This window comes from Carcharhinus amblyrhynchos, chromosome 4 (assembly GCF_965287045.1).
Source record: "Carcharhinus amblyrhynchos chromosome 4, sCarAmb.v2.hapA, whole genome shotgun sequence".
Classification (NCBI taxonomy): Eukaryota; Metazoa; Chordata; class Chondrichthyes; order Carcharhiniformes; family Carcharhinidae; genus Carcharhinus; species Carcharhinus amblyrhynchos.
This window is the reverse complement of record NC_137327.1, coordinates 126,665,658-126,680,509: the sequence shown is the minus strand read 5'-3', so window position 1 is coordinate 126,680,509 and position 14,852 is coordinate 126,665,658. Positions and strand designations below refer to the sequence as shown.

At 43.6% G+C, this 14,852-nt stretch overlaps 1 protein-coding gene across 2 annotated transcripts in view; it reads right to left on the bottom strand.

Annotated features, from left to right (window-relative positions):
- Window positions 1–14,852, bottom strand: part of rnf128b (ring finger protein 128b) — a 141,279-nt gene that overhangs the window by 79,120 nt on the left and 47,307 nt on the right. Inside the window, exon 1 of one of the 2 annotated variants that reach the window (XM_080187827.1) lies at window positions 10,554–11,223. The exons of the other annotated variant lie outside the window; for it this stretch is intronic. Within the exon in view, the coding sequence (XP_080043953.1) occupies window positions 10,554–10,971 (418 nt within the window). The 5' untranslated portion in view covers window positions 10,972–11,223. Of the gene's footprint in view, window positions 1–10,553; window positions 11,224–14,852 lie in introns of those variants that run through there. 2 annotated transcript variants of the gene reach the window in all.

Here is a 14,852-nt window from a genome sequence, read left to right as displayed (position 1 = left end):
TGTTTCTTGCACGTTATACAGACAAGGCATACCGTTCATAGAGAAGGAAAGGAGAGCGCAAGAGGAGCTATAGTGGCACAATGGTTAGCACTGCTGCCAGGAACCTGGGTTCAATTCCAGCCTTGGGTGACCGGCTGTGTGGAGTTTACACATTCTCCCAGTATCTGCATGGGTTTCCTCCGGATGCTTCACTTTCCTTTCACAGTCCAAAGATACGTGAGTTAGGTGGGTTTGTCATACTAAATTGCCCTTTAGTGTCTAAGGATGTATAGGTTAAGTGAATTAGCCATGGTAACTGCATGGGGTTACAGGGATAGGGTGAGCAGAAGATCCTGGGTGGAATGCTCTTTCAGAGAGTCAGTGCAGATCCAATGAGCTAAATAGCCTCTTTCTGCACTGTAGGGATTCTATGGTTAGGTAGCAAAATATAGGATATGTTTTAGCCATGGCATGGGAGCACTACCCCCAAAAACCACCTAACCTCATGTTATGTTGTTCAATTTTAAAGCATTTCAGTTTGTAAAGAAACTAGATTAATGCCTCAATTTGGATGGAACCTGTAGAAAATAGTTGTAACCAATGGGAGGTATAGTCCAACTCACCAATCCAGTTAACACGGTTTGCTCCAAACCAACTGCTGAGGAAATGGTTGCAACTGAACACAATGCCCCCTCATCACTATTGCAAATTGTCATCCACGCAGCCAAGATTTTCACACAAATACAAAAGGAGTCAAGTTGCAAACGCTTGGAGGGTCTCATGAAAAATTCAGCACACTTTTCCTACACACTGCGCTAATTTACAGATCACAATAACGAGCACTATATGGTTAAGTCCATTAAATGATTGCGTGTATCAATTCAAAATGGCTCTTCATCGAGCAAAACAAAAATGAAAATATTTTGGGTGGAAATTGGAATGATCGATTCTAATGGAATCAGATCACAACTGATATAACTGATCAATTTTTAGTACCAGGTTTAAAATACTTTTCTGTTTTTCCATGCAAGCCTTCATTGTTAGGGCTAAAGTACCTGTTGAGAGTTGGAAAGAACCACAGGGAAAACAAAATGTATACCAATATTTCAAAATGATACAACACCCCTTTCTTTTTTCCTATACTCTTTCCTGGCATGTGGGTGCTACTGGCAAAGCAAGGAAACTCAATAATTGTCCATCAAGTGACTGGCTTGCTAGGCTATTTCAGAGGGCAGTTAGGAGTCAACCACATTGCTGTGGATCTGGAATCGCACGCAAGGCAGACAGGGTAAGGATGGCAGATCTGCTGCCCGAAAGAGACATTGGTGAACATAGGAATTAGGAGCAGAAGTAGGAAAATTCAGTCCTTCGAGCCTACTCCACCATTCACTCAGATCATGGCTGATCTCTCTCTGGTCTTAAATCCACCTCCCCACCTGTTCCCCACTTCCCTTTATCAGAAATATATCTATTTCCTTCTTGAAACCATTCAACGATTCTGACTCCATCACACTATAAGGCGGAAAGTTCCGCAAATTCGCCCCCTTTTACGAGAAGTAGTTCCTCCTCCGAATGGGCTTTTAGGACAATCAACGGTGACTTTATGACTGAGACTAAATTCTAAATCCAGATTTACCAATTGATTTTGAATTCCACTAGCTGCCACAGTGGGATTTTGAACCCATGTCCCCAGAGCATTAGCTTGGGCCTCTAGATTAATAGTCCAGTGACAGTACCTCTACACCATCATCTCCCACCGTGATCAAGAAGCCAATAAACAAAAAAATCCACAATTTAAAGGTAGCAAAGGAAACATAGAAAATACAGGCAGGATCCAGCCATTCGAGCCTGCTCCACCATTCATTTTGATCATTCTTGATCATTAAATTCAATTTGCTAATCCCCCCTTCCCTTCATATCCCTTTAGCCCCAAGAGTTATAAAGAAGAAGGGAATTAAGAGGGTCTAAAATTTGGACAAGTGAAAAGCAGCTCAGCTATCGCACACTCAGAAGTTACTAACTATCCAAGTTGACTTAAATTCCTGAGTTTGGAATAAAGAGTCAGGCTGTCCTTCAACATATAATGGAGGAGGAGATCAATAAAGAGATATACTGCTTAATTTGGAAAGCACCTTTTATATCCTGACTCCCCATCACTGTGTTACTATTCCAACACTTCCCCAAAGCAACAAACCTGAATAAAAATTGAAAACTTCTCACTGGGAGAGAAAATCCCATTCTGGCAGTTGGTTAGAGCTGCAATTCCCTGAAATGGTGTGGAGACTGTTTGTTTGAATGACTGATCACACAGCTGCTTTAGGAACATCTGGCCAAGTCACGATGGGAGAAAATTGCCGATGTATTTTTACTCACAAAAAAAACACTGGAAGGTACGATGGCCTAGTGAAATTATGCTGTACTATGCAGTTCTTTGGGTAATTTATGCCCTTGGAATAAATCCCTGGCAAGGACATTTTATGTATTTGAACACATGATGGTGGCAACACAGCATGACGAATATTGCTGACAACTGCGCTTAGATCAAATGGGATAGGAGAAAAACGCCAAATTCTGAAGACATTGAAAGAGTATTCTCGTAGATTATAAGGACTTTTCCACTCTTATCAGAGAATACACTTCAACAGCAGGAAAATCGACAAGTAGGAGCAGGAACAGGCCATTCAGCCCCTCAAGTCAGGTCTGTCAATCAGTATCACAGATGAGCTTCTACCTCACACTGCCCTTCCAGTATGACCCCACATCCCTTACTTCCTCAAGTATCCAAAAACCTGCCAATCTGAATAGACAAAAACTGAGCAATCACAATCCTCTGATTAAGATTTATTTATTAGTGTCACAAATAGGCTTACATTAACACTGTAATGAAGTTACTGTGAAAATCCTCTAGTCGCCACACTCTGGCGCCTGTTTGGGTACACTAAAGGAGAATTTAGCATGGCCAATGCACCTAACCAGCACATCTTTTGGACTGTGGGGGGAAGCCTGAGCACCCACAGGAAACTCATACAGACATGGACAGAACATGCAGACTCCAGAAAGTGACACAAGCCGGGAATCGAACCCGGGTCACTGGTGTTGTGAGGGAACAGTGCTAACCACTAATAACCGTGATGCTCGGGCAAAAAATTGCAGAGATTCACAACCCTTTGAATGGACAAATTTTTTCCTCATATCAGTTCCAAATGGTCAATCCTTCGTTCTAGATTCTCCAGAGAAAGGAAACAACAGGCAGTGTTTCAATGAGATCAGATCTCCTTCGATGAAATTCAGACAGCGTTATCCTAGTTTGCCCAAACTCTTGTCATACATTAGTGCTCTCGTATCTGAAACCAATTTAGTCAACCTACATTGCACTCCCTGTAAGGCAGTGACTGGCAATGTGGACAAATTTTTTTTTGTTTAAAAATCCAACTCAATCCAATCAAAGTCCAATTCAGAAACTCATCAGTTGAGACATTCCCAATCCAAGGTTACAAGACAGACCTGTCTTGGGCTTGATCGACATGATCCAAGCTGACTGGAGCAGGCATTGCACCTTCTCCAAGGTTTGATCTCATTTGCATCTTAGCCAAAAAGCCAAGAGGCAGCTTTAAAAAATTGCTTCAAATGAAGCCTCAGTGTAACCTCATGACTTCAACCAACTGCACGATGTCGACACTACACTTGATCTTAACCAAAAGACCCAGACAAAGAGGGCAAGTGAGTGAGCCACAGTTGTGGCCCTTCAGATTGAAAGTGAGGTTGTTCATTAATCTTATTCATGGGGTCAGGGTTAAACACATTTAATACACACTGACTATTTCACAAGTTTAAGAAAAAAAATCATGATAATATTAATATTTACTTAGTCACAAGTGGGCTTACATTAACACTGCAATGAAGTTATGTGAAAATCCCCCAATCGCTACATTCTGGTGCCTTTTCGGGTACACTGAGGGAGAATTTAGCACAGCCAATGCACCTAACCAGCACGTCTTTCAGACTGTGGGAGGAAACCCACGCAGACATGGGGAGAAGAAGCAAATTCCACACAGACAGCGAGCCAAGCCTGGGAATCGAACCTGGGTCCCTGGCACTGTGAAGCAGCAGTTCTAACCACTGTGCCACCCAAGTAGAATTGTCATCACCTTCAACTGGCAAAAACAAAAGAAATCTCTACACTTTGGACACAGGATGCGCTCAGCTCTGACAGTCAATGTTGTGAGTAATCAGCGTGCACCGCACTTGACTTGTCCTTGCTTTCTGCGCTTCAATCATACCGGTAAGGAAAAAAACCAGGTGGATGAAAATCAGTGGAATGGGGCAATGCTGTGTATGGGTGACGGTCAACACAATGGCTCATGGGATTGTACTCAGAACCCAGATGGGCGGCATATGGCCCCAGGCTGCAAGTTGCCCCACTAATGCTCCAAAGCAACTGTATCACTTCTTCATTAAGGAGACCAAACCTGCACAGTACTTCAGATGTGGCCTCACTAAGGCGTTCCACAATTGTACAAAGACTTCTTTAATCTTATACACTCAACCCATTGTAATAACAACTAACACATCTTATTGCATGCCGTACCAGCATTTTAATGTGTGTGCAAGGATCCCCAAATTGCTCTGAATATCAATATTTTAAAAAGTGCTCTGCTTTTCAATTTTTTTCTGACCAAAATGGAAAATATTACACTTCTCCACATTACATTCCATCTGTCATATTCTTGCCCATTCACTTTATCTGCTGCACTGCTATCTTCCGCATGGCTTACTTGGACCCATCATCTAAAACACGGATAGGTTATAAATAGCTGAGGCCCAAACACTAATCCTTGCAGCACCCACCTATTTGCAGCTGCCAACTATCCCACTTATGTTTTCTGTTCATTATCAATCCTTAATCCATACTTTGGAAGGAGGAATGGAGACATAGACTATTTTTTAAATGGGAAAATGCTTAGGAAAATCAGAAGCACAAAGGGACTTGGGAGTCATTGTTCAAGATTCTCTTAAGGTTAATGTGCAGGTTCAGTCAGCAGTTAAGAAGGCAAATACAATATTAGTATTTATGTCAAGAGGGCGAGAATACAAGAGTAGGGATGTACTCCTGACGCTGTACAAGGTTCTAGTCAGATCCCATTTGGAGTACTGTCAGCAGTTTTGGGTCCGATATCTAAGGAAGGATGCGCTGGCCTTGGAAAGGGTCTAGAAGACGTTGACAAGAATGATTGCTGGAATGAAGAGTTTGTCATGCGAGGAATGATTGGGGACTCTGGGTCTGTACTGTTTTGGAATTTAGATGGATGGGGGGGGGGGGGGGGGGGGGGGTGCGGGGGGGTAGGGGGGGGGGAGGTGGTGGTGGGGGTTCTTGTTGAAACTTGCAGGATACTGCGAGGCCTGGATAGAGTGGACGTGGAGAGGATGTTTCCACTAATAGGAAAAACTAGAACCAGAGGGCACAACCTCAGAATAAAAGGATGATCCTTTAAAATAGAGATAAGGAGGAATTTCTTCACCAGGGAGCAGTGAATGTGTGGAAATTTTTACCGCAGAAGGCTGTGGAGGCTAGGTCATTGAGTATTTTTAAGACAGAGATAGATATGTTCTTGATTAATAGGGGACTCAGGGGTTATGGGGAAAGGTCAGGAGAACGGGGACGAGAAAAATATCAGCCATGATTGAATGGCGGAGCAGACTCAATGGGCCAAATGGCCTAATTCTGCTCCATGTCTTAAGGTCTTATACCAATACATTACCCTCAATTCCAAGTGCTCTCATTTTACATAATGACTTTGTTTCATAGAATCACAGAATCCTTACAGTGCAAAAGGAGGCCTTTCAGCCCATTGTCCCTGCACCAACCACAATCCCATCAAGGCCTATAACTCTACATTTTTATCCTACTAATGTCCTTGGCACTAAGAGACAATTTAACATGGCCAACCAACCTAACCCGCCCATCTTCGGGCCTTTCCACATCTTCCACACATTCTGTGGGGTGGCACGGTGGCACAGTGGTTAGCACTGCTATCTCACACCCCCAGGGATCTGGGTATAATTCCCAGCTTGGGTCCCTGTCTGTGTGAAGTTTGCATGTTCTCTCAGTTCCTCCGGGTGCTTCAATTTCCTTCCACAGTCTGAAAGCTGGGCTGGTTAGGTGCATTGACCATGCTAAATTCTCCCTCATGTTCCCAAACAGGTGCCAGAGTATGGCAATGAGAGGATTTTCACACTAACTTCATTGCAGTGTTAATGTAAGTCTACTTGCGACACTAATAAAATTAAACTTCCAACCTTATCAAGTGCCCTTTTGAAATCTGAATATACTGCATCCATTCGCTTCAGGTGAGTGGAGCGTGTGATCAGAACTCTCCACTCACTTGACGAAGGGTCAGAGGCCCGAAAGCTAGTGGCTTTTGCTACCAAATAAACCTGTTGGACTTTATCCTGGTGTTGTGAGGCTTCTTACTGTGTCCACCCTTAACAACCAGACTCAAGTTTTTCCAGCACTTTTTTTTGTTTTCATCTAGGATTAAGAAGGGAATGGATTGATTTGATCCAGACAAGTTGTTTCGCACAGAGTAGGAGACAAATTAAAAATCAATAACATGTAATGAAGAAGAGAGTCAGACAAAGCTCCTTACCACAGGATAAGTGGCTAGAAAATGTTGGCAGCAAAGCCACACAACAGGCTACAGGCATTTCTGTGAACACAATGGACTGCGAAGGAGAAGTATGCATGAAGGTGGGTGGGAGATTCAAAAGATTACATACAAATAAAGTTATAAAGAATTGCAATCTGAAATGATGCTAGAATGAACATTACAAATTGCTTCTCCAAAATATTAACACGAGTGTTGTTGGCACAACCGTTCAACACCAAAGAAACATTCAAGGAATGTTACGTGAAAAAGAAATCACAGGTTAAACATAAATATAAATCTTATAGATTCTGATTACAAACTAGAACAGCACACACTGTACATACCCACTGAAATTCATAAGTTCTTATTAATATTCTACAGAGGCAAACACATAATGCAACTCTCAACCCGAAAATAATGTTCTGTGGGATTAAAAATATCCAGCAAAATAGGCATGTCCAATCTATCATTCCCACATTAAAACAGTGATTACACATCTCACTGGCAACTGGGATGCCCTGAAGCCATGAAAGATGCTATGTAAATGCAATTTTTTAAAAAAAAAAATTCGATATCCCATACACATAAATCAAGTTGCTGTGACTGATATATCCTGACACTTTGATTTCGGACGGGCCTGCCCTGAATCTCATGGCACTGTTCAAAAGAATGGCTGTGGAGCTATCTACCCCTGGTGTCCAAGCCCAAATCCAATAAAGACAGACTATGCAAGCTTAAGTCACTTTCCTGCTATCTATAAGTCCATATGATTCTCACAGGTCAACTTATGAACATGATAGCAGTAAGAATGAGCTGCCCTAAGGTTCAGTAACTGAAGCACAGTTCAAGTAATCTTAGGTTTAGAGATATGAATTTGCAATACAATTAAATCCAACAGAAACTGGAGAACAATTGAAGCACTAAGGTGTAGCAGAAACTTTAAGTAATGGAAGTAACATTCTCATCTAGTTAGCAAATCCTTTCGAAACCCGACTGTCAGATGCCAGGAAGTATCCACTGACAAATTATTTGTTTTATTCATTCTTGGTCAAGAATCATATTTATTGCCCAATCCTAGTCACTCTGGAGAATGTCATGAGGCAACCGAGTGGTTTGTTGAGCCAATGTAAAGCACCATTAAGAATCAACCACACTGGTGCATGACTGCAATCACAAATATTGCAGGCTTCTTTCCTGAACAGATTTCATTTCCCAAAAGGACATGAGTGAACCAGTTTGCTTTTGGCGTCATTCAAATGTTAGTCATGGCTCAGTTGGTATCACTCATAAGTTATAGGTTCAAGACCCACTCCAGGGATTGGAGTACAAAAAGCGAGATAGTATTGACGAAGTGCTGTACTCATGGATGTGTCACCGTTCAGATGAGACATGACACCAAGGCCATAACTGCCTGCTTGAGCAGGGGTAAAAGATCCCAATGTAGTATTTTGAAGAGGTGGCAAGAACTTACTCCCAAAGTCCTGGTCAATAACCATCTCCCAATTGACATCGCTAAGACTAGATCATCTGGGCCATTCATAACCATTTTTGAGTTCATAGAATCATAAAATCCTATAGTGCAGAAGGAGGCCATTTGACCCACCAAGTCTACACCGAACACAGTTCCACCTAGGCCCTATTCCCATAACACCATGCATTTACTCTAGCTAGCCCACCCCCCCGACACTAAGGGGCAATTTAACATGGCCAAGCCATCTAACTCACACATCTTTGGACTGGTGGGAGGAAACTGGAGCGTGTGGAAGAAACCAACACAGACATGGGGAGGAGGTGCAGTCTCCACACAGTGACCCAAGCCAGGAATCAAACCGGGTCCTTGGCGCTGTGAGGCAGCAGTGCTAACCACTGTGCCAATGTTTTATTTCTGATCCTATTAAAATCACATCCAAATTCTCTACGTATTCCAGATCATTAAAAAAAGTTTACTTATCAGTGTCACAAGTAGGCTTACATTAACACTATAATGAAGTTACTATGAAAATGCCCTAGTTGTCACACTCCAGCACCTGTTCGGGTACACTGAGGGAGAATTTACATGGCCAATGCGCCTAACCAACGCATCTTTCAGACAGTGGGAGGAAACCACAGCATCCGGAGGAAACCCACGCAGACACAGGGAGAACATGGAGACTCTGCACAGACAGCGACCCAAGCCAGGAATTGGACCTGTGTCCCTGGCTCTGCAAGGCAGCAGTGCGCTGACAAATGCACTAATGTAACCACTGTGCTCCAGAACCCTCTGGTATAAACAAGATTTAAAATATTTCTCCTTCTTCAAATCCTCCTAAATCTATTGACTTTTACCAAATTATAATTCCATGGGTATAGGTCTCCTACAGATATTACCCAAGTGGCAACTAGTGTCCTGTGAGCAGAAAATGCTATTCTACCTTGAGGGCATCAAATCCAATTCTGGCACTGTTGACATTCAGCACAAACACACAAATGGCAGCACTTGATAACATTCTACAAAAGCGAACATTTACAATGCAACTCTGAACCTATCAGTAACGTACTGTGGGATTGAAAATACACAAAATAGGCACGTCCAACCTATCATTCCCACATTAAAACAGTGACTACACATCTCTCTGGCAACTGGGGTGTCCTGAGGATATGAAAGATGCTATGTAAATGCAACTTTTTTTCCCTCTATTAGCTGTATTCTCTTGCTAATCCAGGCACATTTAGACCTACTTTGGCACTGACCCACCACCAGAGATTGTCCAAACTAATTTAGCAGACCTAGAACAGCCACAATTTAGATCATTCCTTTTATCCAGAACCTGATCTGTGTGGCTCAGTGCATTGCCACATCAACAACAATCCACATTTAAACAGCACCTCTTGCCACATTACCAATAACCCATTTAAACAGCACCTCTCAAGGCACTTCTCACAGGAGTAATTTTCAAACAAAATTCAACACAAAAGAGATATTAAGGCAAGCGACCTCAACTGGGCTCAAAACAAGAGTTGGGGAGGGGTGGGTGCTTTGGAAGAAGGTATTTGGTGACATGGTTGTCAAGGTGAGAAATACAAGAGGGAAGTACGAGAACTGGAGTGGGGCACAGAGCTGGGTGAGGCAACAGTAAGGAGTGGGGAAGGAATCTGAATCCTCTTGAACAAGCTGGAAAATTCTGCTAATTGTCCTTCATGCTGGGGAGTTCAATGTTTCACACTGTGTGATAGTTGCTAGCTTTGCCATTAGCTATTTGACATTAGGTAGCTTTATGTCAACTGATAGCAGCCTAATCTGAGTTCTAATTTTTATTATGACAGTCCCACCTGATAGTCACAAGGTGCCACTAAGCACACTTACAAAGTTCCAATATAAACGTCCTAATATTTTAACCCAAAGAGTCACTAAATACAATGTCACATACAGGTCCGGTCCCTTGTGACAGCTTGTAGTAATATTTTAATGTCACATACGGCCAATCCCTTAATGTAACAGTTCGTAATAATATTTTTACTATCACATACAGGTCCAATCTCTTATTGTAACAGCTTGTAATAATGTGTTAACCCATTGAGTCCAGTGGCTTCTTGTAACAACTTGCAATATATGTTTTAACCCATTGAATTCAGTCGCTTCTTGTAACAACTTGTAATAATGTTTTAACCCATTGAGTTCAGTCCCTTCTTGTAACAACTTGTAATAATGTTTTAACCCACAAAGTCCATCTCTTATTGTAATAGCTTGCAATAATACAAAAACATTGCCGGTTTCATTAAAACAAAACTGACGTCTGGATAAGCCCCAAGCAGCTCAATGAGAACAGCAGCAATTCTTGCCAGTGGTGTGAATGAAGCCCCTTTGTAAAAGTTTTTGATCTAAGCCAGCTGTTTCTCTGGGGGTTACACTGGAGCGGGTTTAAAGCGGGAGCTTTGTCCGGTTCTTACCCGGGTGGGACATCTGGACCACTTCATTGACCGGAGTTGGGTAGTTGAAGATGACCACCGCGTTCGCCCCTTGCTGGGCGGCGTTGAGGATCTTCTCGGAGAAGGTGCAGCCGTTGCCCCTCTCGATCAGAGCCACCCAGGGCTGCTGGGGCTGGGGCCGGCTGAAGGGCAGGTCCGGGTCGCAGCCGTACGGCTCTCGGGAGAGCGGCACCCCCACCAGCCCCTGGACACTCTCCAGCGGCGAGTCCTGGCCGTACACCCCGCTCTCGGTCCGCTGCCACAGGGTGCGGTTGGTGTCCCGCTCGGTGAAGCTCACATTGATGTACGCCGTCCAGAAGCAACTGGCCAGCGGGCAGAACAGGCACAGCAGGATCCCAGGGCAGCGGAGAGCAGGAGAGCCCCCCCGGAAACCCAGCATCCCTCACCTCCCCAAAAAAACTTACAGCACCAAAAATAAAAGAAAAATCCAAAGTGCTCTGCTGCAGAGAGACTGGGCACCGGAGAGAGAGAAAGCTAAACTTCCCCACCCTCAGTGACGAATCCCCTCCACTGTAGCTTGACAAAAAGTTACACAGCCTCCCTCTCTGATACTTCAACCTGCCCAGGTAACAACAGCCAGTTTCCACGTCTTGAAATCCGATCTCCGCCTCTCACTGACACTCCCCACCCTCTCTGTACCAGCCATTTAAAAGGGCAATGTATTCCCTCGCTCGCTTCCTCCTCCCCCGGGAATTCCCTCTTAGTTTCCATCTCGTAATTTCCACCCTTTTCTACCTGCTCCTTCGTCACCAAAGCAACGCCTGTGACCCTGAATTCCAGCAAAAGAGAAGCTTGCCCAACTTGTTCTTTCGGTTGTCTTGCCATCCTCAGTACAAAGGCAAGAATACCAAATTTCAAAGGCTTGCCACCATGCGCGTCAATAGGGGGAAAAAGGCGTGCTGCTGAGTGGGGCAGCACGGTGGCACAGTGCCACAGTGGTTGGCACTGCCCTCAGCAGGGACCATGATTTGATTCCTGGCTTGGGTCACTGAACATGTGCCGTTTGCGCATTTTCTCCGTGTCTGCGTGGGTTTCTTCTGATTACTCCAGTTTCTTCCCACGTTTTGAAAGATGTGCTGGTTAGGTGCATTGACCTGAAGAGACGCTGGATCGTGACGACCAGGGGAATTTCACAGAAACTTCATGGCAGTGTTAGTGTAAGTCTTACTTGTGACTAATAAATAAAATTTACTTTAATAGTTGTGGTGTGAATATGCTGGCATTGGAAAGGGGTGGCACAGTAAGAAGTTTCACAACACCAGGTTAAAATCCAATGGGTCCAAACAACCTGTTGGACTTTACCCTGGTGTTGTGAGACCTCTTACTGTATCAATCATTGTGATTGTTTGAAATTTGACATTTAAAGAACATTTAATAGTCACGGTTAGGCAACTTTTATAGGAGCACCACAGAAAGCATTCTTTCTCGTTGTATCACAGCTTGGTGTGGCTCCTGCTCTGCCCAAGACCACAAGGAACTACAAAGGATCGTGAACAAAGACCAGTCCATTATGCAAACCAGTCTTCAATCTATTGACTCTGTCTACACTTCCCGCTGCCTCAGAAAAGCCAGCATAATTAAGGACACCACACACCCTGGACATTCTCTCTTCCACCTTCCATCAGGGAAAAAGATACAAATGTCTGAGGTCACATACCAACCAACTCAAGGACAGCTTCTTCCCTGCTGCCATCAAGTTTTTGAATGGACCTACCTCACACGAAGTTGATGTTTCTCTACACCTCAGCTATGACTGTAACACTACATTCTGCACACTCTCCTTTCCTTTTCTATGAACAGTATGTTTTGTTTGTATAGCATGCAAGAAATATGTGAGAATAATAAATCAAATTTAACACTGCAGTGAAGTTACTGTGAAAATTTCCTAGTCACCACACTTCAGCATCTGTTCTGGTACACTGAGGGAGAATTTAGCATGGACAATGCACCTAACCAGCATATCTTTGGGACTGTGGGAGGAAAACAGAGCACCTGGAGGAAACCCATGCAAACAGGGGGAGACTCCACACAGACAGTGAGCCGAAGCTGGAATTGAACCCGGGTTCCTGGAGCTGTGAGGCAGCAGTGCTAACCACTGTGCTACCATGCCATCCTACAACAATTATTGTGTTTGTTTGAAATTTGACATTTCTCCAAATAAGTACAAGACAAAAAAAAACATGGAAACAGGTCTCCATTTTAGCAACATCCAAAGAAAGTGGTTGCTCTGTATGACTATTTATTACAGATTTGCTGTTGCCATAATGACTATGCACTTCTAAACCTCTCTTCCTCCTCTGTTGTATTCATGCCTTTATCTTGACTGTTCTTAGATAGATTCTCACAATTCTTTCTAACTCTTTCATTTTTACCAGGAAACCTTTATACCAAAAGTTTTTTGTACCTGAGTGCGGCACAGTAGCACAGTGGTTAGCATTGCTGCTTCACAGCTCCAGGAACCTGGGTTCAATTCCTGGCTTGGGTCACTGTTTGCATGGAATTTGCACATTCTCCTCATGTCCATGTGGGTTTCCTCTGGTGCTCTGGTTTCCTCCCACAGGTTAGGTTAGATTGATAGGCCATGCTAAAATTGCCCCTTAGTGTCCTGAGATGCATAGATGAGTGGGTAAATGTATAGGGATATGGGTGTAGGGCCTGGGTGGGATTGTGGTTGGTGCAGACTCGATGGGCCAGATGGCCTCTTTCTGCACGGTAGGGTTTCTATGATTCTGAGTCTATATGGGTAGAACTGAGAAATAAGAAGGGGGAAATCACTTTGATAGTACTATAGGCCCCCAGATAGTCAGCGGGAAATTGAGGGGCAAATATGTAAAGAGATAACAGATAGCTCCAAGAAAAATAGGGTGGTAATAGTCTGAGATTTTAACCTTCCCAACATTGACTGGGACAGCCACAGTATTAGAGGGTTGGATGGAGACAAATCTGTTGAGTGTATTCAGAAGGAATTTCTCATTCAGTACGTGAATGGCCGACTAGAGTGGGGGCAAAACTTGACCTCCTCTTGGGAAATGAGGAAGGCCAGGTGACAGGAGTGTTAGTGAGGGATCACTTTGGGACCAGTGACCATAATTCTATTGGTTTTAAGATAGCTATGGAGAATGATAGGTCTGGCCCAAAAGTTAAAATTCTAAATTGGGGCAAGGCCATTTTTATGGTATCAGGCAAGAACTTTCAAAAGTTAATTGGGGGAGTCTGTGGGAAGGCAAAGGGACATCTGGTAAGTGGGAGGCTTTCAAAAGTGTGTTACTCAGGGTTCAGGGTAAACACATTTCTCTTAGAGTGAAGGCAAGGCTGGCAGAAGTAGGGAACCCTGGATGACTCGGGATAATGAGGTCCTGGTCAAGAAGAAGAAAGAGGCACATGACATGCATAGGCAGCTGGGATCAAGTGAATCCCTTGAAGAGTATAGGGGGGTGTAGGAGTAGAGTTAAGAGAGAAATCAGGAGAGCAAAAAGGGACACAAAATTGTTTTGGCAGATAAGGCAAAGGAGAATCCAAAGAGCTTCTACAAATACAAAAAGGGAAAAAGAGTAACAAGGGAGAGAGTGGAACCTGTTAAAGATCAACAAGGTCATCTGTGTGCGGATCCACAAAAGATGGGTGAGATCCTAAACGAATATTTCTCATCAGTATTTACTGTTGAGAAAAACATGGATGTTAGGGAACTTGGGGAAATATAGCGATGTCTTGAGGAGTGTACATATTACAGAGAAGGAGGTGCTGGAAGTCTTAAAGTGCATGAAGGTAGATAAATCCCCGGGATCTGATGAAGTGTATCCCAGAACATTGTGGGAGGCTAGGGAGGAAATTGCGAATCCCCTAACAAAGACATTTGAATCATCGATAGCCACGGGTGAGGTGCCTGAAGATTGGAGAGTGGCAAATGTTGTACCTTTGTGTAAAAAGGTTGCCGGGGAAAGCCTGGGAACTACAGGCCAGTGAGCCTCACATCTGTGGTGGGTAAGTTGTTGGAAGGTATTTTGAGAGACAGGACCTACAGGCATTTAGAGACACAAGACTGATTAGGGACAGCCAGCATGGCTTTGTGAGTGGATAATCATGTCTCACAAATTTGATTGAGATTTTTGAAGGGGTAACCAAAAAGGTAGATGAGGGCAATGCAGTTGATGTTGTGTACATGGACTTTAGCAAGGCCATTGACAAGGTATCGCATGATAGGTTGTTACATAAGGTTAAATGTCACGGGATCCAGGGTGAGGTAGCCAAATGGATACAAGT